Source organism: Suncus etruscus, chromosome 12, assembly GCF_024139225.1.
Source record: "Suncus etruscus isolate mSunEtr1 chromosome 12, mSunEtr1.pri.cur, whole genome shotgun sequence".
Taxonomy (NCBI): Eukaryota; Metazoa; Chordata; class Mammalia; order Eulipotyphla; family Soricidae; genus Suncus; species Suncus etruscus.
In genome coordinates, this window is record NC_064859.1 from 13,546,816 (window position 1) to 13,574,038 (window position 27,223).

At 43.8% G+C, this 27,223-nt stretch overlaps 1 protein-coding gene across 1 annotated transcript in view; it reads left to right on the forward strand.

Moving 5' to 3' along the window:
• Window positions 1-26,900, forward strand: part of PPP1R21 (protein phosphatase 1 regulatory subunit 21) — a 53,232-nt gene extending 26,332 nt beyond the window's left edge. The window contains exons 16-22 of the mRNA XM_049784345.1: window positions 8,651-8,743; window positions 10,454-10,696; window positions 13,629-13,661; window positions 15,049-15,174; window positions 18,676-18,774; window positions 19,398-19,526; window positions 26,275-26,900. Of these exons, the coding sequence (XP_049640302.1) occupies window positions 8,651-8,743; window positions 10,454-10,696; window positions 13,629-13,661; window positions 15,049-15,174; window positions 18,676-18,774; window positions 19,398-19,526; window positions 26,275-26,304 (753 nt within the window). The 3' untranslated portion in view covers window positions 26,305-26,900. The remainder of the gene's footprint in view (window positions 1-8,650; window positions 8,744-10,453; window positions 10,697-13,628; window positions 13,662-15,048; window positions 15,175-18,675; window positions 18,775-19,397; window positions 19,527-26,274) is intronic.
• The last annotated feature ends 323 nt before the right edge of the window (window positions 26,901-27,223 follow it).

The following is a 27,223-nucleotide window of genomic DNA, read 5'->3' on the forward strand; positions in this document are numbered from 1 at the left end:
ATGTACAAGGCAAACTCCCTACCTGTTGTGCTATCTCTCCAGCTCCTATTTCAAAGACATTTTTTGCTGTGAGCCAATTCTGTTGCAGTCTTCAGCACCTGCAAACAGATCCTTCGTGGAGTTCGGGAAAAACTTCCACGGGGAGAGAGTGGGTACACGGAATGGCGAAAGACGGAACAATATTGTAAAAATGAATGAGACCACACAGAATGCATGGGACTTGCGTCTAGAAAGACGAAGACAAATTTATTTTTTGAGCTGGGTGACTTTAAAAGGTTGAGGTTTGGAATGCAGGGCGTAAATTTTTGACATCAAAGAAACTGGGAAAAGAATGAAGAACCCTGGCTTATATTAGCATATTAAAGAACCGATACTGAAGGTGAAAAGGCAGTTTTGTTTTGGGTTAGTTTTGTTTTGGGTAAGCAGGGGGAAACAGGTAATTTTCAGGGAAGTGGGAAGAGAGAGAAATATTTTAGAGTTTTGGGGGAAAACTGAAAATTGCTTTACTATGAGCTAAGTTTTGGGAAAAACCTGATCTTGGCGCCAAAGTAGCAAAAATTACAGGGAGCTGTTTTGTGGGAGACTTTTGGCGGGATTTGTACTGTCCTTCTTTGTTAGAAAGAATTTACTAAGGCTTGATTTTAATATTGGTTAAAAATAAAGAGAGAGATAGTTACAGCCACTTTTGGAATTATGGCCAAACAATCCACGCAAAGGGTCAAGTGATTTTGACTGCTCTAAGCGGGCCTTTTTGGCAAATAATTCCTTTTCAGGAGAGCACTACACCTTCTGGTGTGTGCCCCTCCTGAGTGGGATGTGACAATTTTTTTAGTGTGTGTGTGTGGGGACCACACCTGGCAACGCTCAGGGGTTACTCCTGACTACACTCATGAGTTATTTTTGACAGTGCTCAGGGGACCATATGGGATACCAGAAATTGAACTCTGGTTGGCTGTATGGCAAACACCTTACTCACTATGCTATTGCTCTAATCCCTTAAAATTTAATGCATGTGAATGCATGCACACACGTGTGGGTTATAAAAACAAAATGTATCCAAACACATCTACTGATTTATAATCTATTTTATTTATTTATTTATTTATTTATTTATTTATTTATTGTTTTTTGGGCCCCACCCACTTACACTCAGGGGTTACTCCTGGCAGGCTCTTGGACCATATGAAATGCTAGGGATCAAACCTGGATTGGCAGCATGTAAGGCAAGCTCTCTTCCTGCTGTGCTATTGCTCCAGCCCCTGATTTAGAATCTGTTTTCTTACCGTGTTGTGAATGTCTATATACCCAATATATAAAATAAAGGATTTTAATAACTCCTTTGCAGCTAAAAACAAATAACAAACTACAACATTTGGGCTTAAATGAACATTGGGGTTTGGGGGCTGGAGTGGTAGCACAGTGGTGGGGTGTTTGCCTTGCACGTGGTGAGGACCTAGCTTAGATTCCTGGCATCCCATATGGTCCCCTGAGCCTGCCAGGAGTGACATCTAGTGCAGAGCCATGAGTAACCCCAGAGGGCTGCTGAGTGTGGCCCAAAAACCAAAGGAAAAAAGAACACTGGGGTTACATGCATATTTCATTTTCAACCAGTAGGATTTGAATTCTTTTTTTCCAAAAGCATACATGAATCTTTTTTGGAAACATATAGACCACATGCTGGAGCACAAAACAATTTATCCATAAACTTATAATGGAAATCATAGCAAATTATTTTCCTGATGTCCGTGGTATAAAATTAGGATTCAGCCACAAGAAGGAAACCAGTAAAATTCCAAACATGTGGTGACCAGACAAGATTAATCCTCAACATTACTCTGAAGGCTGCCTTTCCTGAGTCCTCCTTTCTGTTCTTAGAGCTCATTCCTCATTCACATTGGTTTCAGGGTTAAAAAAAGTTTTTATTCTTTAATTTCCTTATTGAGTCCAGAGTTATTTAGAGGGTGCATCCATTTATATATGAAACTTTCCAGCTTTCTGTTGATTATTGATTTCTAATTCTATAGCACTGATGTTCAGGAAAATATTCGACCTGATTTCGGTCTTTATGAAATTTTTGCTGTTTCTTTCCCCCCCACCCCCCTTTTTGCTGTTTTTTTCAACTTGCAAATTTGTTCTGGAGAATATTCCCTCTGCACTTGAGAAGAATGTGCATTTGACTTTGGGGAAATAGAAAGCCCTAGAAATGTCTGTTAAACGCTTTTTTAAAATTATCTTTATTTAAACACTGTGATTACAAACATGATTGCAGTTGTATGATTACAGTCATGTAAAGAACATCCCCCTTCACCAGTGCAAGATTCCCACCACCAATTTCCCAGATCTCCCTCCTCCCCACCCCACCCACACTTGTACTCGAGACAGATTTTCTACTCCCTCATTCATTCACATTATTATGATAGTTCTCAGTGTAGTTATTTCTCTAACTGCAAGTTGAACTCTTGAGGCCTAGCTCATTTTCTGGTTGTAGTTCTGCACTGATTGTCTGTCTGACTGGTTTGCACATTGCCCAGAGCAAGAGGTTCAATTACCCTACTCTTCTTTTTTTTTTTTTTTTTTTGTGGTTTTTGGGTCACACCCGGCAGTGCTCAGGGGTTACTCCTGGCTCCATGCTCAGAAATTGCTCCTGGCAGGCACGGGGGACCATATGGGACGCTGGGATTCGAACCGATGACCTCTTGCATGAAAGGCAAATGCCTTACCTCCATGCTATCTCTCCAGCCCTTTTTTGTTTGTTTTTTTGGGCCATATCTGTCATTGTTCATGGGTTACTCTTGGTAGTGCTTGGGGGACCATCTAGGATGCCAGGATTAAACCCAGGTAGCTGTGTGCATTCCATACCCACTGTGCTATTGTTTCAGCTCACATTCCTAATTCCTCATGTGTGACTGGTGCTGTTTCTCTTCTGGTCTCAGATAGTTTATTGCTTGTAATGCTCTTCTGTTCATATATGTTCCTGAGCATAATGTTAGGCCCTTGCTGAATGACTCGCTTAATCATTACATTCCTGTCCATCTCAAAGTATTTTATATGATATAGTATGATAGTAGTTGATAGAAGTCCTACCTTATCATAGGTAACTAACCATTCGCCTGTTAGGTTTTCTAGCCTTTGGCTTTGAGCTCTCTTGAGTCAATAACTTTGAGTTATTTTTACATGTATTTTAACTTTGCAGCTTATTATATGTTGATTAATGGACTCAAGTAGAGTTTTGTATCATTTTTTTTTCTGATCCGTCATGCCAGCTCTGCCTTTTTATTGGTAGGGCATGCCAGTGAAAAAAATTTTTAGCTACTCACTTAAAAGAAAACACACATTCTAATTTGGGGCCTGACCATTAGCATAGCAGGTAGACATCAACTTTGCATACAGCCAACCCAGGATCGATTCTTCTCATTTCATATGGTTCCCTGAGCCTGCCAGGACTAATGTCTGAGCACAGAGCCAGACGGAATCTCTCTGGATAACACCAGGTGTGGCACAGAAACCAAAACAACAACTTTATTTTTATTTTTTTTTTTGGTTTTTGGATCACACCTGGCAGCACTTAGGGGTTACTCCTGGTTCTATGCTAAGAAATCGCCCCTGGCAGGCTTGGCGGACCATATGGGATGCCAAGATTCGAACCACCGACCTTCTGCATGCAAGGCAAATGCCCTACCTCCGTGTTATCTCTCCAGCCCCACAACAACTTCTTTAACTTACTGAAAAGCTGTTGCGATTCTTAAGTAGTATGTAAGTCATAAACAGCATTCAGCATTGGCAGATGATTGTGGACCAGTTCCAAGGAGAACTACAAAAGTCCTCATTAGAGTGGAAAGTGTAGAGTGTACTATAATACACTGTTTGGAATAACTAGCTCAGAGGAATAAGGAATAATAACTAGCTTCATTAGCGGTCAAAAGCCTGAGTAAAGCAATGAACAGATAAGACATACAATGAATGACACAGACAACTGCTGAGGGCAAAGAGGAGCAAGATTCTTCAGTTCTCATTGAAAATTTGTGAAAATCAGCAGAGAGCCCCAGAAAGCATACTTTAATGATATAAAAGATGAGCATGTTCCCTACATAAGAGAAAATTAGCTCAGCAATCTGCATGCTGTGTTACAAAGTTAGATTACATTTTAAAACAACTCACCTGACACAACTGTTGTAGAAATACAATCTCTGGGCTGTGGCTCAGAGATAAGGCAGACATTGCAGGCATGAGACTTGAATTCTGTTGATAACAAAAGTATTTATTTAAAAACAATCAGTTTAAATACTACAGGGGATAGTAATATAAAGATAATAAAAGTCTGGAGCGATAGCACTGCAGTAAAGCGTTTGCCTTGCATAAGGCCAACACAGGACTAATCGCGGTTCGAATATGTGGCATCCCATATGGTCCCCCAAGCCTGCCAGGAGCAACTTCTGACACAGAGCCAGGATTAACTTCTGAGTGGCTGGGTGTGACAAAACAAAACAAAAACAAAAACAAAAAAACAAAAAGATTAGATAATAAAAGTCTGAAATGGGGAAAGAAAGAAAACGTAGGCAATAATAAGTTCTGCAGATCAATTTAGAGATTGAAAAGAATAACAGATTTAATCGGACAAATCTAGAACAGATGGAAGACAGTAGGATAAAAATTAATATGTGAGAATGTTCTATGTACTTAAAGCAGTTACCTGCCAATGTACATCTTTTTTTTTTTTTTTTTTTGGATTTTGGGTCACACCTGTTAGTGCTCAGGGGCCATTCCTGGCTCTATGCTCAGGATTCGCTCCTAGCAGGCTCGGGGGACCATATGGGATGCCGGGATTCGAACCACCGTCCTTATGCATGCAAGGCAAATGCGCTACCTCCATGCTTTCTCTCCGCCAATGTACATCTTTTTTTTTTTTTTTTTTTTTTGGTTTTTGGGCCACACCCGGTAATGCTCAGGGGTTACTCCTGGCTATGCGCTCAGAAGTCGCTCCTGGCTTGGGGGACCATATGGGACACCGGGGGAATCGAACCGCGGTCCGTCCGAGGCTAGCGCAGGCAAGGCAGGCACCTTACCTTTAGCGCCACCGCCCGGCCCCCAATGTACATCTTAAACCCTAGTGTCCACAGTATTGCTGTGGACATTCTGAATTTAAGACAGAAAGATTTTGGAGAGGGAAGTCATTGCTGTCTAGTGAAATTAGCGATATAAAGGAATTTTATTACCATTTCTCTGTATATTTTCTGGTTATTGCAGTATCTATATCTTTTATTGTTTAGAACTTCTCATCCCTCCTTCTTTGGTTTTTGACTTTGTTTTTTTTTTGGGGGGGGGGTCACACCTGGCAGTGCTCAGGGTTCACTCATGGCTCTTTGGTCAGCAGTTACTCCTGGCAGTGCTCTGGAGACCACAGGAGATGCTGGAGATTGAACCCAGGATGGCTGCGTTTAAGACAAATGCCCTCCCCACTGTGCTATCGCTCTGGCCATGATTCCTGTCTTATTAGTCATTCAGTGTCATTTGTTTCTTCTAAGTGTTTTAGATTACCCCGAGGTCTACTAGACTCCTAAACCTATGGCCCATTTTAATGAGAGCCAGTACACCTTGAGTTCATTCTGGGTCTTCATTCTTTCCTCCTCAACCACAGATGGGTTTGAGGCCAACAAGGGAAATGCAAGTGAAGATCAACCATTGGGCTACCTCCAACTGAAAAGCTGTTGTCGAGCAAAAATAAAATAGAAATACCATGAAGGAACAGCTTCCTGAACAGGCGACTGTACTGCACATCATTTCTCTGTGTGGAGTTAGTGCTTGTTGGTTGTCTTAGGCCCAATAATTGAACCCAGGACCTCCCACTTGGGAAGTCTGCTCCATGTCCCTGGTCCATTAAAATACGAGGTTATTCTCCGGTATATAAAAACAGCACACAAGTTCACAAGAAAACAATTAGTAGAGGGGTCAGAGTAACCATACTGTGGTAAAGGCTGTTACTTTGGATGCACTTGACCCAGGCTCAAACCACAGCATCTTATAGGGTCCCCTGAGCCACACCAATAGTATTTCCTGATCACCACTGGAAGTGGCCCCAAAACAAAACTCCCAAATTTTTAGTTTTTGTAATATGAATCTCCCTGTCCCCTAGCACCCTCTAAGCAGATTTCTTTTTTTTGTTGTTGTTTTTTGTTTTGGTTTTGGTTTTTGAGTCACACCTGGCAGCACTCAGGGGTTACTCCTGGGTCTACGCTCAGAAATCGCTCCTGGTAGGCTCGGGGGACCATATGGGATGCTGAGATTCGAACCACCGTCCTTCTGCATGCAAGGCAAATGCCCTACCTCCATGCTATCTCTCCGGCCCCTCTAAGCAATCTTAATGCCATCCTTGAACAGGGTATATGACTCCCAGTTAAATGAATGTATCAGTCTATTAAGCAATCACATGCATTTAACTCAAGCATTTGTTTTTTATTAATTTCAGAAGCAAGAGATCCCTCTTGATCTTGTTTGTTTTGGGCCACATTCAGTGGTACTTGGAGGTTTCTCTTGGCTCTGCACTCAGGTGTCACTCCAGATGGGTCTTGGGACCTTATAGGATGCCAGGGCTCTAGCCCTGGTGGGCTGCATGCAAGACAAAACCCCTTCTTGTACTATTCCCGTGGCTCTTCATGATTTTGTTGGTTTGTTTATGTATTTGGTGTTTGGGCCATACCCAGCCATGCTCAGGTTTTTTCTTGGCTTAGAAATTATTCTTGACAGGTTCTGGGAACCAACCATCTGGGATATGGGTGATTGCACCTAGGTTAGCTGTGTGCAAGGCAAAGTCCCTCCCTGCTATTCTATTGCTTACAGCCATTTATGATTGTTCTATTTTATTTTTCCTTCATGAGTATTTTAATCTACATTTTCCTCCTGGGAACATTCTTTGTCCTGAGATATAATTTGTATTTCTTTTTTTTTTTTTTTTTTTTTGGTTTTTGGGCCACACCCGGCAGTGCTCAGGGGTTACTCCTGGCTGTCTGCTCAGAAATAGCTCCTGGCAGGCACGGGGGACCATATGGGACACCGGGATTCGAACCAACCACCTTTGGTCCTGGATCGGCTGCTTGCAAATCAAACGCCGCTGTGCTATCTCTCCGGGCCCTAATTTGTATTTTTTTGGGGGGGGGGGCACACTCGGCAGCGCTCAGGGGTTACTCCTTGCTCTACACTCAGAAATTGCTCCTGGCAGGCTCGGGGGACCATATGGGATGCCGGGATTCCAGCCACTGTTCTTCTGCATGCAAGGCAAATGCCCTACCTCCATGCTATCTCTCCGGCCCATGGGTATTTTTTGTTTTGTTTTGGGCCACACCCAAAAGTACTAAGGGTTTACTCCTGGCTCTGTACTCAGAAATCACTCCTGTCAGGCTCAGTGTACCATATGGAATGCTGGGATTCATATACCACCATCTGTCCTGAATCGGCTGCGTGCAAGGCAAATGCCCTACCCCAGTGTTATCTCTCCAGTCCGAATATAATTTGTATTTCTATAGTTGAGTCTTTGTTCAAATTTCCTTCCTCTCCTTTCCCTTTCCTCTCTTCCCTTCCCCCTCCCTTCATCTCCCCAGTTGGGGGACTTGGAGGGTGTCACATACATGCCTGACCCTTTACTGCCTGTCTCTGGGCCATAGTGCTCAGTGAGGGCCCCTTTCTTTTGCTTGTGCTGTTGTCACGGGTTCAGAGTGTTGCTGGCTAGGGCTTCCCCTTTCTGGCCGCAGTGCTCCCCATGTTGTTCCCTTTAGTGTCCGTGCTTATGTGCACTCCCCCCCCTCGCTGCTGTGACCCAAAGTTGCTTGTAGTTGTCAGGAGTCACCAACCCCACGTTGTTACTGGACTTTGCCCTGCAGGGGCGCCAGGGAGCCACCTCTTGGCCTTACACTTGCAAGTCAAGTAAGTTGCTGTGAACTGAGCTGGCCAGACCCAGCTCCTGTTCACCTGTGTAATGCGCAGTGTTCCTGATTTGGTTCCAAAAAGTGCCCCAGGAAGGACTTGGATCATGACTGTTGGAAGGCTCCCTACTCCTTCCCCTCAGTGTGTTGGGGTATTTTTTTCATAATCTAAGTTTGTATTTTTTACTTATTTTATTTATATTTTTATTTATTTTATTATTTATTTATTTATTTATTTTATTTACTTATATTTGGAGGGGGCACATCTAGTGGCACTCAGGGGTTACTCCTGGCTCTGTGCTCAGAAATCACTTCTGGCAGGTTTGGTGGACCATATGGGATGCTGGGGATAGAACCAGGGTCTGTCCAGGGTTGGCCGTGTGCAAGACAAATGCCCTACCACTAAACAATCATTCCAGCCCCCATAATTGAAGTTTTAATTTTAATATCAAAATGTGTGTGTTAGTGATCCTGAATTAGTTTTCTAAGATTACAGAAATATTATTTACATGGAGTTTCCTGGTCTGGTCAAAGATAGAATTGGATTTGGGATGTCGGGAATCAAACCTGAGTCTGTCCTGGGTCAGCCGAGTGCAAGGCAAACGCCCTACAGCTGTGCTATCACTCCAGTCCTGTTGATTTTTTATTAAAGGCTCCTCTCCTCTTCTCTCCTGTCTGTCCCCTCCCCTCCCCTTCCAGGGGATTTTCCTCTAATTTTTGCTCTGCTTTTTTCGCAGCCCCTCCCGGAGTCTGTGCCTTATGAGGAAGCACTAGCCAACCGCCAGATCCTCATGAGTTCCACGGAAAGCCGGGAAGGCCTGGCCCAGCAGGTATGGCTCTGGCAGACCTCGATGGGAAATTTGGGGTCCTTTGGGGAAGAGTTTCAGCAGAAAGATTTCAACAGTTTCACAGGATTTAAACATTAGCCACTTGAACTACCTCTCTGGCAAGCATCATAGACATGATTTGTTGAAAACTGCGTGACATGGGCACAGTGCAAACAGAATGCTGGATTTTTATTCCTGGCACCACAGACCTGCATGAGTATTGTCTGAGCTACCCCTGAGCACAGAACAAGAAGTAGCCTCTGAGCATTTCTGGGTGTGGCCCCAAAACAAAGAAGAAAACCATGTGCTGAGTCTAAAGAATCAGTCATCTTAGGCTGGAGAGATAGCACAGCGGTAGGGCATTTGCCCTGCAAGCAACCGATCCAGGACAGATGGTGGTTCGAATCCCGGCATCCCATATGGTCCCCTGAGCCTGCCAGGAACAATTTCTAAGCGCAGAGCCAGGAGTAATTCCTGAGTGTCACAACTGGGTCTGAACCCGCCCCCTCCCCCCCCAAAAAAAAACCAAACCAAAAGAAAATGAAAAAGAATCAATCATCTTAAGACCATTGATGTTACAACTGCTTTGGAAATAATCATATTAAAATTGGCCAGAGTTATAGGACAGTGGGGAGGGCATTTACCTTGTATGCAGCCAACCTGCGTTTGATCCTTGACATCTCAAAGAGTCACCTGAGCCTGCCAGGAGTGACCCCTGAGTGCAGAGCCAGGATTAACCCCTGAGCAGCACTAAATTTGGCCCCCAAGTGAAACTTAACAACCCCAGAACTGGATTTATCATTGGAGCTAGAGCTAGAGTCAAAGTTTCATGTGGAAATTATTTTACTTGTCATGCTCAGCAGCCCTGTGTGGCTGGCTCCAAATTGCCAGCCCTGCTGTTGGCACTGAGCACCTTAGTTCTGATACTCAGGGGTCTGGGTAAGCACCTACTCTGTTTCCTTCCTTTTTTGCTGTTGGGTTTTCTTTCTTTGGTATCCTGATATGTGAAAATTCTTTTTTTTGGTTTTTGGGTTACACCCAGCAGTGCTCAGGGGTTACTCCTGGCTCTATGCCCAGAAATCTCTCCTGTCAGGCTCGGGGGACCATGTGGGATGCCACCGTCTCTCTGCATGCAAGGCAAACACCCTATCTCCATCTATCTCTCCGGCCTCCATGACATGTGAAAATTCTTCTCATGCTTTGGTTTTTGTTTCTTTTTTGAAATATAGATGTCGCTACTTATCATCCATTTAATGTCTTTGCTTTTACCTCTCTTCCTGGGCTCTTAAAAATCGTACCTTGGGACAGAGAGATGGCGTGGAGGTAGAGCGTTTGCCTTGCATGCAGCAGGATGATGGTTTAAATCCCAGCATCCCATACAGTCCCTTGAGCCTGCCAGGAGCGATTTCTGAGCGTAGAGCCAGGAATAATCCCTGAGCACTGCTGGGTGTAACCCAAAAATCAAAACAAACAAAAAAATTGTACTTTGAATTTCTAGAGTTAATTTTAACTACATTTCACTTAAAAACACAAAGCACAACCACAATTGTGTATATACAATTTACAATTATACCCCATTTCTCTACCCAGACTCCAGGAATCCCCCCTCCAGAGTTCCTTTTTGTTTCTGTCCCTTTGGTCTTCTTGGGGAGTTCCATCCGCTGCATTCCCAGAGTTACCAGAGTAACCAAAGTTATTTCTTAACTTCTCAAGGTTCAGCAGAGTTTGGAGAAGATCTCAAAGCTGGAGCAGGAAAAGGAACACTGGATGTTAGAAGCACAACTGGCCAAAATCAAGCTCGAGAAAGAAAATCAGCGAATCGCAGATAAGCTCAAGAGTGCAGGCAGTGGGCAGATGGCCGGACAAACCCAGGAAAATGGTGCCTCTGTGCCTGCTGCAGGCCAGGATGAAGGTGCTGCCAAGGCTTCAATCGAGCCGGGTCTGGGCCCCAGCCTGGTGAGTGTCTTCACTGGTTGGGGTTACTGGGGAGTAGGACCGTGGAGACCAAGAGAGATTTCTTTGAGCCTCCTGACCTGACCTCTCCGGACCAGGCTTGGGTGCCAGAGAAGTTCCAAGTTGAGAGGAAAATGGACACACTTCCAAAGGGTACACTTTCAAGGCCAGTTTGATTCTTGCTTTAGAGAAACACCCCTCCATCCCGTCATTAACCAAGTAATCGGTACATTTGGTGCATTTACTGCATGTGCTTGTGACTTGCACTAGGACTAGAAACCCACTGGGATAATTGTTCCAGAACATTCTAAGGGTTGTTCTGTTGCAGACTTGTCTTTCTAACTGAAGGTGCAGAAAAACATGGTTATTGCTACAGGAGTGACAAAGTCCAAAATGACTTTTCAGAAATATTTTCTAATGACCACCTTTTAATGAGAGAGAGAGACAGAGACAGAGAGAGAGAAAGAGAGACAGAGAGAAAGACAGAGAGAGACAGAGACAGAGAGAGATAGAGACAGACAGGGACAAAGAGAGACACCAACTGACCAAGAATCCTGAACATCTCTTGGGAGGCTACAGCCCCATGTAGGCTACAGCTCACTGTGCTGTAAGCATTCAGTTACCTGCCCCCTGCTGTAGGAAACAACACTGCCAGGGGTGACCCCAAATTCACCCACCCTCCAAATTCATAAGTGTTTTGTTTTCAAGTACCTTAGATTTTTATTTTCAAATTACGTCCTAAATGAATCTAACTTCTCTTTAGCAACAGGTGATAAATATTGAAATTCTCTATGTTGTTTCCCCACGCCCCCACATTCCATTTCTTTGGAGCTCTTTTTTTCTTGGATCTGCTGTGCTGATGACATCTGCAGACAGTGGCCCTGGAGTGATGGGTCAGGGAGGCCGATGAGAGGCCAAATGCCATCACCTCTGGATATACGATGTTATGGGATGAGCCTGTTGCTACACACATTTTTTTGATAGAGATAGTTGATTCTGCTTGGGCATATGGGAAATTAGGGAAATTGCAGAATAAATAGTTCAGCAATCTTGAGATAAGGCTTTGCATGTTGGATGCCTGAGTTTGATCCTCAGTACCACCACATAGGACCTATGTGCATTTTTTTTGTGTGTGCATGAGTGTGGGTACATGCTTATATATGTGAGTGTACATGTTTGTGAGTACCTGTATGAGTGTGCCCATGTGTGGACGAGTGTGTTAGTGTGTGCATGCGTGTGTGTGTGTGTGTGTGTGTGTGTGTGTGTTTGTTCCTGAGAACTGCCAGGATATCTGGAGCACTGAGCCAAGAACAGCTCTTGAGCCCCACTGGGTGTGGCTCAAACACCACCATAAGTCCCTATTTTCCGAGCCCCTTTCCCCAGAGATGAGGTGCTCATGCTGCCCCTTAGAGATGGTCTGTTGCTGTCATGCTTCTCACTACTCAGGGTCTCCTCCAGGGCAGGGACCCTTTAGAATCTGCAGGTGCCCATTACTGGGTGTCTCCAATCACCAGGACCCACGAGGTGGATATTATACAAACATCTGCCTTTCCACCTGAACAGTAGCCTGAAAACTATCTTCACGAAATCCGCTTGAACTGCCCTGTGCCCCCTAACCATGTGTTTTCCTTTCCCACCAATTTAACTTTGAAATCAATTTACTAAATTTAAGTTTAAGGCAATTACGAATACAAAATTATAAAACTGTCTTTCTGGACCTAGGGGTATGGTTCAAGGGTAGAGCATTTCCTTGTATGTGTGAGGCCCTGCATTCGATCTCTAAAATGTTTCCCCAAACAAAATCAAATTATTTTGGTTTCTCATTTCTCCATTTGAACTTGCAGCCATTGTTTACTTGTTCAGTCACCCTATAACTATCTGTCCAGACTCTTGCTTTGGAAATAGGGAAATAAGCTAAAAGTTATTTATCCCTTTTTCTTCCTGTACAGTTTAGTAGTTTCCATGAAAGAGACTGATAGTGTCTTTTTGTTTAGGGGATGTTTTATTTTTGTTTTTGGTATTGGGATCCACTCTCAGCTTTGGTACTGGGGAGAAAGGGGCTTGAGGACTACACCCTGGATTCTCTCCCACTTCCCTCCTCCTGAACTTTCCCCAGGATCTATTTAAATTTCTGTTTATTTATTTTTTTGCTGTATTGACTCCAATGTCTTGCACAGGCAAAGCAAGAGCTCTGCTTCTTACCACACTGGTTCTGCTAACAGTGTTATTATAGAGAAAATAAGAATGCCTGTGACAGAGTGCTGAAGTCTGGCAGAAATAGCATGTATTTCCCTCACCATAGGGTCAGCTTTCTTGTATTAAAGGCTTAGAAAAAGGAGAAATTTGTAGTAAAAGAACAACCTTGTTTTTAAAAATAAATCTAGTAAATGTAAAGAAAAAAGGCTAGAAAAAGTCTAAAAAATTAAATATTACAGTGGCCAAAGAGATAAGAGGAGTGTGTAGGGCTCTTGTCTTGGGGTTTGATTCCAGGCACCCATATCATCCCTTGAACCTTGCCAATGTGATTCTTGAGCACAGCCAGGAGTAAGCCCTGAGCACTGCTGAATGTGACCACTAAACCTAATAATAATAATAATAATAATGATAATAAATATTACTATGAAAGACAACAAAATAGATTCAGGGCCCAGAGTGAGAGCGTAGGGCTCATACAGTACATATATCCATACATATATGTATGTAGATGTGGAAGTCCCAGGGGTGATCCCTAAGCTCTGAGCAGTTAGTTGCACTTGAGCATCACCCATGTGACACAAGAACATTGTCCAAGGCTGTTTCTATTCCCCAGCCCTGATGTCTTCAGCCAAAACAGTATGAACTGTGCAGAGAAATACTGCAAGTGTTTATGAATGATTGTGTCGGAGAGAGGACCTGTCTGTCCTAATGATTTCTTGCCACTTCTCTTCTGTCCTAGATCGGAATTCTCACCAGGACCGATGATGAGGAGGTAATGTGCCCTTCGGCATTGTGGACTTTGTATGTAGTAAATATTTGTCCAACCTTGTGCCAGCAAGGCCCTGCGAAACAGTTTTGTCTAATTGTGTCTTCTGACAATCTCACGAACCCCTCCCCCTCCCCATTGTTATATCCAAGTTGCTTTTCTTTCTGCTTCTGTTTCATTGTCACCAGTACTGAGCTTAGTTTCATGACGGCCTCATGGAATAACTAAGTTGGCAGTTTGACAAGGTGAAAGCCCAAGAGCTACATTACCTGGCCCAGAGTTCCAGGCCAAGGCCCCTCAGTCTGCCCATGGGTAGCCAGAGACCTGGGCTTTTAGGGCCCAGTGAACCATGTACTCAGCAGTTCTGACTTTGTCAGGATACTCCTGCAGATTTGCATTTTGCAAAGAAAGATGTAGCTCCATATATATATATACATGCTATAATGTCAAAGTCGTTGTCAAAGTCCATCTGGTGGGCTGCTAAGTGGGGTTCACTCAGGTTGGTCAATTCTTCGGCTTATGAGGTTTATAAGTTTGAGGTGACCCTCATTTCTGCACATATTTCTTAACTAAACGCATGAATTGTTTATTATAAAAGTAGCTGAATTTATTAGTAAGTTTAAGAGCATTTCGAGCAGTTTCAGTACGTGCTGGCTTTTCCTCTTCCTGCTGGAGGGATGAGCCAACACATGGCTTAGATGGAGCTTTTATTTGAAAGTCACATTGTGACTGATGCAAGCTGATAAAGGGGGTGGAAGTGGGGCAGTGGCACAGGCTGTCAGCGCTTAGTTTCTGGTCAATTCTCCAAAAGCCGCACTGTGCTTCTAAGATAAGCAACGCACTGGAGAAACTTTTCCTGTAGTAGGAGCTAGAGTGAGAATCCAGCGGGGAGGGCCTCAGCATGCAGCCAATCCTGTTTCAGTCACCAGCCACCCCATGTGGTCCCCTGATCCCCATCAACTGTGAGGCCCAAGTCAAGAGGCACAGAGGCAGGAGTGGCACTTGAGCACAGCTAGGTCTGACCCAAAAGCCAAACCAAAACAAAAACCACCTAAATTTGAAATCTACATTTTCATATTTTTTCATTCATTCCATCCATCCATTCATTCATTCATTCATTCATTTGGTTTGGGGCCACATGGGATGCCTGGGATCGAGCCCAGGTTGGCCACATGCAAGGCAAGTGCCCTCACTTGCAGTGCTAATGCTCTGGCTCATAAATGGACATTTTCTAACCTGTCTGGAGTTTCTTTGAGGGGTAGGAAAAATTTAGGAGTTTCCATTAGATGCCAAAGTAGTTTTTTTGTTGGTTTGTTTGGCTGAAGTAATGCGTCTTTTTTCTAGAACCACTTCCTCGCACTGGCACTGGCTTAGCCCTGTCTGCTTTGCTTAGGTTCCAGATCTTGCCAACGTGGGGTCCCGAGAAGATCTGATCAAAAATCACTACCTGGCTCGGGTTGTGGAAGTGACATCACAGCTGCAGCTGGCAGACAGCAAGTCTGTGCACTTCCACTCGGAGGTGAGTGGGCCGCCCCCAGGTGAGTTCCCCTGTGAGGAACCAGCCTGATATGTGTTCACCCTCAGAAAAATAGTCATTTGTCTATTCTATAGGAATCTGGCTGACTTCTTGCTGACTAACTGGTACTTTACACCATTTCCATAATTCTAGGACTTATCTATAATTTTCAGGTTTATGGCAGAATCGTAGAGAGATTTATTTGTAGTTTTTTTTTTTTTTTTTTTTTTTTGTGGTTTTTGGGTCACACCCGGCAGTGCTCAGGGGTTATTTCTGGCTCCAGGCTCAGAAACTGCTCCTGGCAGGCACAGGGGACCATATGGGGTGCCGGGATTTGAACCGATGACCTCCTGCATGAAAGGCAAACGCCTTACCTCCATGCTATCTCTCCGGCCCCTATCTGTAGTTTTATTATTTTTTTTTTTCCAGTTTTTTGGACCATAACTGGAGGCGCTCAGGGGCTACTCCTGGCTCTGCACTCAGAAATTGCTTATGGCAGGCTTGGGGGACCATACGGGATGCTGGGAATAGAACTCTGGTTCATCCTGGGTCCACTGTGTGCAAGGCAAACACCTTACCACTGTGCTTATCTCTCTGGCCCCTATTTGTAGATTTTCTGTGTTCATATAATATATGTTTGGGCAAGGCATGATTATCATTACAGATTATTTTTAGATAAGGGCTAGATAAATTAATACACATAAAGAAATTTTTATAGGAGGAAATCAAAAGGCACAGTACATCTTGTTCTTGTTCTTTTTCCTCCTTTTTTTTCTTAGTTTTTGGGCCACACCCAGTAGAGTTCAAGGCTTACTCCTGGCTCTGCACTCAAGAATCACTCCTGGCAGGCTTGGAGACCATATGGGATGCCGGGGATTGAACCTGGATTCGCCATGTGCAAGTCAAACATCTTCCCCACTGTGCTATCATTCGGGTCCCATGTCTTGTTCATTTGAAAAGGAAATTGCCCTCTAGTTTTTATATGGCTATTGTTGATCCAGAGGATTTTTGGTAATGAGAAAGTGGGATCTGTTCAAACTTTCAAGAATATTTCATCTTCCTTTTAATTAGATTTTTTTCTTCCAGCAAATTATTTTATCAGAATTAGAAAACCACAGATGACAGATAATTAATCTGTAAATTTATACTCAGTCCAGAGCCTTCAGAGGGAAATGCAGAAAGGAGCCCGGATCTAAAGGGGTGGCACACAAATGAGAAGGTAGAATGGACTCCAATTGGCATCCAAGAATGCCTATTAGGTCTCTGGTTTGAAACTTGATGTGTTAAGGCCATTTTCAAGAGGCAGAAGAATCATGGTGCTGGAAATAGCTAAAGGTGCCACATAATTGATCTTCCTCATTTATTTGGGGCCCACCCCAGACTTGATTGGCATCTTTTGAGATTTATGCCTTACAAAACTCTCTTCCTGGGACTGGAGTGATAGCATAGTGGGGAGGACATTTGTCTTGCACTTGGCTGACCGAGATTCAATCCCCAGCATCCCATAGGGTTCCTTGAGCATTGCCAGGAGTGATTTCTGAGCACAGAGCCAGAAGTAAGCCCTAAGTGCTGCTGAATGTGACCCCCAAACAGAACAAAAACTTTCTGTATCTCAAATCCATTTTTGAGCATGCAGTAAACTCTTGTTGGATTGGGGGGGGTCTTCAAATCAGTTGGCTGGATTGGACTGATGCTTCCCCATGAGTAATGGAATGAGAAATGCGAATTCTTGAGTCTGTTTTATTCCAAGACATTTGTTTATCTTAGTGAACATCTCCTGTACAATAGGCCACCAGAGTGTTCAGATGATCCTAATTCTTTCTCCTCTGTAAACAGGAAGTGGTCAGCCCTTGCTGAGTTTACTGGAATGGTTGGTCTGAGAGTCTGATGTTGGCGGGATGCAAAAGTTTCTCAGCTGACCGCCACCCCAAGCATATAGCCTACTTACAAACTCTTTGAATGGCACAATGATGGAAGTAGAATTTCTCTAGTTTCTTCTTTATCTGTATGTCTCAGGCTAGTTTAGCATTGATTGAATCTCCAGATAAAGCTGCTGGCATCATCTCTTTCCAGCTATGCACTCCTTTTATTAAATTTGTTTTTACTTAAAAATTATTTAAAGAAAATGCATCACATAGTTGACATAGTTGATCATAGCTTTTCATCATATATATGAAATCATAATTTCATCGTTTACAGATAAGTGAAAGCAAAGTTTTTTAAAAAAGAAAGAGAAAAAAGTACATTTTTGAAAATTATTGTATCTCCAATGAAGTCATTAATACAATGGCAGAAGGTTTAGTAAGCTTAATTTGTATGTTCCTATAGAGATCATAGCATCAAATGAAGTTGTCCAGAAATTCAAAGTATACACTATTACTGATACTACGAATTTTAGTAGTATTTTACTAAGTTTTAGAAATTAGTAGTATTTCAGTTACCAGGCTTCACAGAAGAAGGAAGTTACATTGGGAGGGTGCCTGCACTTGTTCCCAGAAGCCCTGGTGATATCAGCCCCAGAACTGACGTACACAAAGTTTGGTCAAATTGGTGACCTCCTAGAGTATCATAGAGGGTCAGTGATGTAGCAGGGCCACTGGGAAAATGGTGGTTGTGGGTGTTGGATGCAGCAGACATGGCTTTGGCAGAGCAGGGGCTTGACCTGCCCTCTCCTCCTGAGATGTCCAACTTCCTGCTGCGTGGGCCCATATACCCATGATCTTTCTCATTCATGAAAAGAGTGAGTCTATCGAGCTTGAGTCTATCAAGCTGACCTGGTTCAAACATGGCGACCTCCCCTTTCTTTTTGATGTAGAACGAGCTTCATTTATACAGTGAGATGGTAAAACTTTTGTTGTTCCTGGAATAAAGACTTTAAAACCCAAGTTTTAAAGAATAGTGCCTTAGCATGCTTAGAAGGAGAACTTGACTAGCCACTTCCCTATTCCCCTTAGTGTGAGTGTAAATGACTCCTGGAGAAAAAACAAAATATATAAACATAGATTTTCTATATCCACTAGAAAGAATTTGGGAGGTGGGGGTGGGGAATCTGGAAAGCTGATAAGTTGAGTTAGTAGAAATTTGCTCCCCTTAGTAAAATGGTGAGAGTGGCAATCCCATCTTCATGTATACTTGTGTGGTACAAGGTATGTATGTAATATATATGTAATATATATATATATATATATATATAAATAGCAGGTATTTGTAGATAGAAAGAAGGGTTAAAAGGAAGAGATGGAAGGAAGGAAGGAAGGAAGGAAGGAAGGAAGGAAGGAAGGAAGGAAGGAAGGAAGGAAGGAAGGAAGGAAGGGAAGGAGGAAGGAAGGAAGGAAGGAAGGAAGGAAGGAAGGGAGGGAGGGAGGGAGGGAGGGAGGGAGGGAGGGAGGGAGGGAGGGAGGAAGAAGGAAATGAACGAATGAATGAATGAACCTCCCTCCCACCTTGCTGCAGTACATTTGACCTTGAGATGCCCCCAGATAACAGAACATCTTTACTTCCCAGTGCCGTGCGCTCTCGAAAAGACTGGCCCTTGCTGAGAAGTCCAAAGAGGCCCTGATGGAAGAGTTGAAAGTGGCCAGTCAGAATGTCAGCCGGCTGCAGGTGAGCTCACACATGCCCTGGCATGGTCTTCACCTAAGCTTTCTGGGTTCCTGGCAGTGCTGGTGGGACCCTGCAGTGCTAGGGATCAGATTGGGCACCCACAAGTGAAGTATCTGTTCACCCCTTTGGGCATCTCCCTGGCCTTCTTGAGCATTTCTGAGGTGTATTTTCATTGTTTTAGAGCAACAAAGTCATTATTTACTTTTTAGAATGTTGACATATGTTTTCTTGAACATTCTAAGACATTTAAAAGTAACATTGGGGGCCCCAATGGAGCTCGAAGGCTGGAACACATCCTTATATGAGGATTTGAGTTTTGTTTTGTTTTGTTTTGATTTTGGGCCATACTCATTGGCACTCAGAAATTATTCCTGGCAGGCTCCATTTGGGATGTTGGGGATCGAACTCAGATTGGCCACTTGCAAGACAAACACCTTACCCGCTGTGCTATCACTTCAGCCCAAGGATTTGGTTTTGTCTTGGTTTGGTGCCTTACCTGTAACTTAGCTGTCATGTTATCTGACCATGTGGGTCTTCTTGTAAGTGTGTCTCAGAGTATTTTCATCTGCGTGCAAAAGTTTAGTTTCTGCATTGTCCCATCTTTTCCCACTTCCATTGCTTAGGATGAGCTGACGACGACCAAGAGAAGCTACGAGGACCAGCTGAGCATGATGAGCGACCACCTGTGCAGCATGAATGAGACCCTGAGCAAGCAGAGAGAGGAGATAGACACGCTCAAGCTGGCTGGCAAGGTAGGGGCAGCTGGTGTGCGTCTACACTGTGGTTGTACTGTGGTTGCATAGTGGTCGCTGCCCATCAGCCTCACAGATGCTGGGAAAGGGCTCAGCATCTGGGGGTAGAAAATGAAGAAACTTAATGTCTTTATTGCCAACATTTTTGGTTTTGTTTTGGTGCCATACCCGGCAGTGGTCAGGGGTTACTCCTGCCTCTACATTCAGGAATCACTCCTGGAAGGCTCAAGGGACCACATTGGATTCTGGGAATTGAACTTTGATGGGCCATGTGCAAGGCAAATGCTCTCACTGCTGTGCTATCACTCTGGTCCCTTACCAACATTTTTGGAAGTAGGTGCCCACATATGGTGGTGTGCAGGGCTTCCTCCTGGCTCTGCACTCAAGAGATCACTCCTAGCAGGGCTTGGGACCACATGGCAAGCTGGGATAGAACCCAGAAGCATGCAGGCAGGGCCAGCATTCTCCCTCTGTACTGTCTCTCCAGCCCCTAAATGATTTTTCTCATGTTACTTTTCTCCCGATCCAAAAATCAAGCTGTTTCTTTGGTTGAGATTTCAGTCAAGAGTTCTGTTTTCTTTTTTAATTTTTGTTTTTGTTTTTGTTTTTGTGTCACACTCGGTGACACTCAGAAATAACTCCTGGCTTGGAGGACCATATGGGACACTGGGAATTCCAACAGCAGTCCGTCCTAGGTTAGTGAGTGCAAGGCAACCACCCTACCGCTTGCACCACTGCTTCAGCCCCAAGAGTTCTGTTTTCTGAGTCCCTCTCGAGTGAGATACATGCTACCATAGTTAGTAGTTAACAAGACTCTTAAGAGAGAAAGAAGAAAGATGCCTGCCCTAGAGGTAGTGTAGTGTAGTGGAAAGGGATTGAGGAACATGGATCTGGAAGCAACACTGACAGCGGAAATAATCCACACAGAGTTATGGAGATAAAATAGGTTCAGGAAACTTCAACCACAAGCTCTCTACCAGCAAGCAAAGATACCGGCAGGCAGACAGGCTAGCTATGGAACTGAAACCGCTAAGTTTCTCTGACCTAAAGTTTCTATTGGGAAGAGAAGGACCACCCTGATGGGTGGAAACAGGGTAGGGGGTCGCTCCAGAGCTATTTCCAGTCCATGAGAGACAAGCAGAAGCAAAGAAGAACTATCCTGAATAGAGTAAAAACTGCTTATTCCAACACAGGGAGAGGATGGGAGGAAAACTGGAGACACTGGTAGTGGGAAATATGCACTGGTGAAGGGTGTTGGACACTGTATGATTAAAAATCATGAACAACTTTGTAACTGTGAAAAAAACAGTTTTGTTTGGGGGACTCACCCTGTGGCACATAGGGCTTACTCCTCACTCTGGAGTACCTTATAAAAGGTACTTCACTCCCCAGTGGATGCTAAGGATCAAACCCAGGTCAGCTATGTACAAGAGAAGTGTACCCTCTGTAGTATCTTCCCAACTACCAGTGGCGTATTAACAAGAATGATCCCAGGTACCCTGGGCACTGCTTAAAATCCCACCACAGGAAAACAGGTCAGCTATCTATATAAAAAATGATGGTCTTTTTTTCCTTTTGGTTTGGGGGCCACATCCAATTGTGCTTAGGGCTTACACCTGCCTCAGTGCTCAGGAATCACTCCTTGCAGTCTGTGGAGTTCATATAGGGTTCTGGGGATTGAACCTGGGTCAGCTGTATGCAAGGCAAGCACCATCCCCGCTGCACCATTGCTTTTGGTTTCTATATAAAAATATAATACATTCTTTTTTTGTTTTTGTTTTTGGGTCACACCCGGCAGTGCTCAGGGGTTACTCCTGGCTCCACACTTAGAAATTGCCCCTGGCAGGTACGGGGGACCATGTGGGTTGCCGGGATTCGAACCACCATCCTTCTGCATGGAAGGTAGACGCCTTACCTCCAGGCTATCTCTCCAGCCCTGTAAAATATAGTACATTCTTGTTAAAATAATAGGACTGGGGTTGGAGAGATAGTATGGTGAGTAGAGCACTTTGCACACAGACTCTTAGATTAACTGAAACAAAGGCATTCCCCCAACTTCCTCTTTTTTTCTTTTTTTTTTTTTTTAATTTAAACCCCTTGATTACAAACATGATTGTGGTTGGGTTTCAGTCATGTAAAGAACACTCCCCATCACCAGTGCAGCATTCCCATCACTAATGTCCCAATTCTCTCTCCTGCCCACCCCAGCCCTGTACTGTACACAGGCTTTCTATTTCCCTCATACATTCTCATTGATGAGTGAGACCATTCTGCATCTTTCTCTCTCTCTCTCTGACTTATTTCACTCAGCATAATAGATTCCATGTACATCCATGTATAGGAAAATTTCATTACTTCATCTCTCCTGACAGCTGCATAATATTCCATTGTGTGTATGTACCATAGTTTCTTAAGCCATTCATCTGTTGAGGGGCATCTTGCTTGTTTCCAGAGTCTTGCTAAAGTAAATAGTGCTGCAATGAATATAGGTGTAAGGAAGGGATTTTTTTTTTTTTTTTTTTTTTTTTTTGGTGTTCCTAGGGTATATTCCTAGGAGTGGTATAGCTGGATCATATGGGAGCGCAATTTCCAGTTTTTGGAGGAATCTCCCTATCGTTTTCCATAAAGGTTGGACTAGACAGCATTCCCATAAGCAGTGGATAAGAGTTCCTTTCTCTCCGCTTCCCCGCCAATACTGCTTGTTCTCATTCTTTGTGATGTGTGCCAATCTCTGTGGGGTGAAATGGTACCTAATAGTTGTTTTGATTTGCATCTCCCTGATGATTAGTGATGTGGAGCATTTTTTCATATGCCTTTTGGCCATTTGTATTTCTTCTTTATTAACTTGTCAGTCCATTTCATCTCCCCATTTCTTGATGGGATTAGATGTTTTTTTCTTGTAAAGTTCTGTCAATGCCTTGTATATTTTGGATATTAGCCCCTTATCTGATGGGTTTTGGGTGAATAGTTTCTCCCACTCAGTGGGTGGCTCTTGTATCCTGGGCACTATGTCCCTTGAGGTGCAGAAGCTTCTGTTAATCTCTGCTTTCACTTGTTTGGAGAGTGCCGTTTCCTCCTTGAAGATGTCTTTAGTCTCAGTGTCATGGAGTGTTTTACCTACGTGTGGTATCAGGTCTGATATCAAGGTTTTTCCACCAAGCCTTTGAGTTGTAAAGTTCACCAGTATCTCACTTGACCTTCCCCTTCCTGGTTGAATTTTTACTGGGAAAATAAAGAGAGTGATTGGTTATGGTTTGGTGCAGAGACCACAAGGTGAGAAGCCAACCTGACTCCATGACTTTTCTGACTGGGTTGGTTTATTAATTATTTGAGGCTACCCTTCTTCAGACCCATTCACCTGGGGCTGAAAATATGGTGTAGGGGTGATTTCACAGCTGACCATATGGAACCCAGCATCTTATACGGTTCTTTGAGCATCACCAGGAGTAATTTCTGAGTATAGAGCCAGGAAGAAGTAAGCACTGAGCATTGCTGGGAATAGCCTTCCAGTTCATTAATAAATAAATAATATGATTATATATATATATAGTTAAAAAAAACAAGACTCTTTTTAATGGTGGTGGGTTTCAGTTTTTGTGTCATACCCAGCACTGCTCAGGGATTACTCCTGGCTCTATACTCAGAAATCGCTCCTGGGACCATATGGGAAACTGGGATTTGAACCACCAATCTTCTGCATGCGCTATCTCTCTGGCCCTCTAAAAACAAGACTCTTAAAGGGGAGTCCCTCTGTCCTTTTGGGGGGCATGGTGGAGAGGGCTTTGGGTCATGTTCAGTGGTGTTAAGGGCTCTTCTTGGCTTTATTCTCTGGTTAGAGGTCACTTCTTGTTGTGCTTAGGGGATCATGAATGGTGCTGGGGACCAAAGAGCTGGGTTGCATGCAAGACCAGGGCCTACTTTTTTTTGGGGGGGGGCATGCCCAGTGTCACTCAGGGGTTACTCCGGGCTCTGCACTCAAAAAATCGCTCCTGGCAGGTTTGGGGGACCATATAGGATGCTGGAGATCGAATTCGGGTCTGTCCCAGGTTGACTTCTGCAAGACAAATGCCCTACCACTGTGCTATCACTCTGGCCCAAGGCCAGGGCCTTCCATCCCATCCCATCCTTCTGGCTTGAGATCTCTCTGTTCACATTGATTCCAGAGCAGTTTGGGAACTCAAGACTCAGGCAGACTCATTCTTCAACATACAGAAACATCCTGTCCTTTGTCTTCTTGCTGACTTTTGTGCCCATAGGCCATGTTTTTATTGTTGCAATTTGGGTGTTTGCCTGGTACCTGGAAGGGATGTGGCAGGGAGCCAACGACTTGGGCCCATGCCTAATGCATCTTTGGTAACTCAAGACCGTTCTTTCTGTGCCACCTACAGCTGAGAGCTGCTGGGTCTGGCCTCTGCTCCTTGAAGTCTGTCGCTGACACTTACAGGTCTAGCAGACAAAGTTGACTTCCTGCCAGGCAGGGCGGATACAGATGCTTCACTGGCTTTTCTCCCCTGCTTGCAGTGTATAGGGCAGCCATCCATACAGCCTGTGTCTCTCTGGGAAACAGGTCACAGCTAAGGACTGAAATCTAATTTCTAGAATCTCGGTTGCTTGATACTGACTTCCTGTGGATACTTGAGCACATGGCTGGTGCAGTTGGGGGACACTCGTGATGACCAGAAGCAGACAATACTCATCTGGCAGATATTCTGCAGTTACTTGTGCTTCTGGAAACTTGGTACTCAGGGCTGTTCTAATTGGAGAAATGTGGCCTTTCCACCTTGTGGACTCCTGATAGTCCAGCAAGGCAATAGCCCTAGTACTGAAAGAAAAACAGTCTACGAAAATCTGTTTTAGTGTCAAATACTGGAGCTCAAGCGGCAGCAATTGTGGGAGAACTTGCCTGACTACAGGGTTGCAGTTGGTTGGTTGGTTCTGAATTGAGAAGGACTCAGGGTGAGTATAGAAAAGTCACTGACCCGGAAGCTATTGTACTGCAGCTGCTTGGAATGTTAGGAAATATTTGGGCCCTTTCAGAACCATTTTGTTTGTTTGTTTGTTTTGTTTTGTTTTGTTTTGTTTTGTTTTTTGGGGCCACACCACGACGCTCATGGGCTACTCCTGGCTATGTGCTCAGAAATTGCTCCTGGCTTGGGGATCATATGGGACACTGGGGGATCGAACCTTGGTTCATCCTAGGCTAGCACCAGCAAGGCAGATGCCTTACCACTTGTGCCACCGCGCTGGCCCCTCAGAACCTTTTAATCTGTTTCTTTAAAATACTTCCTTAGGGCCAGAGAGATAGTCCAGTGGGCAAGATGTTTACCTTGCAAGTGGCCAACCTGGGTTCTGTCCCTGAGATTCCATTGGTTCCTCAGCCTCTGCCAAAGAAGTGATTCCTGAATGTAGAGTCAGGAATAGTGCCTGACTCCATGCTGTGCACCCACTGTGGTCCCCCAAACCCCCAAATAAATAAAAAATCAAAGACTTGTCATTGACAAACTCGTGGATACTTTTCACACTGTAACTTGTATTGGTGACTATCCTTGGATCATGCTGCATCCCACATCTCACATCTTGCATTGCTATAGCATCGCCTGATGATTTCTGTCGGATACTATTGGACATCTCGAACCATCTGATTGCTGTTATCTTCCTCTTAACCTTTGTATTCTGTAATCATTCCCCACTTAGGTTTAAAATGATGTATCTGAACCTACTAGCAGAGTGTATAGGGATTTGTTCAAATGGTTTCCTAAAAAGTAAACTCTGGAAAGAAGAAAAGTCAGATAAATTTCCATATGGGAGGGAACTGATCATCAGGGAGGACATTTTCCTTTTGACTTCTTCTCAGCCTCTGCTTCCTTCTGTCAAACACTAAAAATGAGTATTTAGGAAGACCTTTAAAAGGCCACAATCTCTGGAGTTATGGCATAACAGGGAGGGTGTTTGTTTGCCTTGCATGTGGCTGACCTGGGTTCAATCCTTGGCATCTTATATGGTCCGCCAAGTCTGCCAAGAGTAATTTTTGAGCTTAGAGCAAGGAATAATGTTTAAGCGCCACTGAATGTGACCCCCAAATGAAAAATGAAAAAGGCCACAATCCCAAGAAACGGAGACAGATAGGCAGGCAGACAGCAAGCAGGGTCCTCTTTGACTCAGTAGAACCATTTTTACCCAAGGTCAGTGTGCCCTGAAGGAAAGAGAAAAGGGGTTTCATTAAATTCCCCCCAAAAAATACTTAGAAGGGCTGGAGTGATAGCACAGCGGTAGGGCATTTGCCTTGCATGCAGCTGATACAAGACGGATGGTCATTTGAATCCCATTGTCCCATATGGTCCCTCAATCCAGGAGCGATTTCTGAGCATATAGCTAGGATTAACCCCTGAGTGTCACGGGGTGAGGCCCAAGAAAGCAAAAAAGAAACATGCTTAGACTAATATTTTAAAAGGTAGTTTCATACAACCATAATCTCCCTGTCTTTGGAACAAAATGGCCTTTTGTGACTTGATAAATCCACAGTAGCTTTCTTTTTACGTCTTTGTCATCCGTGCTCCACCCTCAGGAGGCGAGGCTCAGGAAACACAGTGTCGGGGCCAAAAGCAGACAGAGTAGAAATTCTCAGTGGGTCTCTGTAGCTCTTGGAAAAGAAAGTTTTCCAAGGCTTCCCACTTGGGTTTCTAAAGAATATGAATCATGTTTTACTGGAACTTTGTGTTCTGATGGTTGCTATCTCTTCTCTGCACAGGGAAATTCTAAGAAGAACAAAAGCCGATAGTTGGTACCTCGTTGCCTGATGACTTCTTTCTGGCCCAGAGCATGGGGCCAGATTCCACGCACAGCGCTGGCCGCCTGCAGGAGTGTGGACTGTGGTGGACTTCGGGGCTAGTCGGTGCTGATCATGACCATGACATGCTTCAGACCCGACTGTGGCCAGGAAGGCAGTACCAGAATTCGATGTTGGCAGTAAAATGGAAAACAATACACGTACTATGGATTAGCGTAGGTTTCCTTGACGCTGTTTTTACTGTGCACTTTTTAAAAATTAGGTTTCCATTTCAGTGTGTAAGAACAATAAATATTTTGTATATTTTCAAACTCAATGATATGGTAATCGATTTAGTATCTATGGAATAGATTCATGTTTCTGGATAAGATGCTTAAATTGTTCTTGCTATTACTGAAAGCAGTCTCCAGATTCTTTTTAATAACATGTTCATACTGCTGTCTCTTTCTCTCTCTCTGAAGGAGTAGAACTTGCGAAATTCATCACTTGTGGGTTTATTATCATGTCTTCAGTTCTCCCGGACCCTCTCTGTGTTGGAAATAATAACTTAAGGAAATCCATGTTAATAAATTAATCCTTATATCAAACCAGCAGTCTCTATGAAAATGTGATAACAAAATGAACCTGTTAAAATAGATCAATTTTATATAGAAACCTATCAGATCTCCCGTTAGACTTTAGATAAAACCTATTTTTCCAAAAACATAGAATGAAATCATTATATTAGGCCTTTATTCAGGTTTTGAGTTTCGCTCTGAAAAGTGCTTGGGACAGTATTTCAAGCAAATATCCTCCCACCCTTTCAGGCTCCCCTGGGCTTATTTCATAAACATGGTGTCATTTCAATGATATACCTACAGCAGGGGTCTCAAACTCATTTGCTGCTCTCCGTACATTTTGTGGCCCTGCC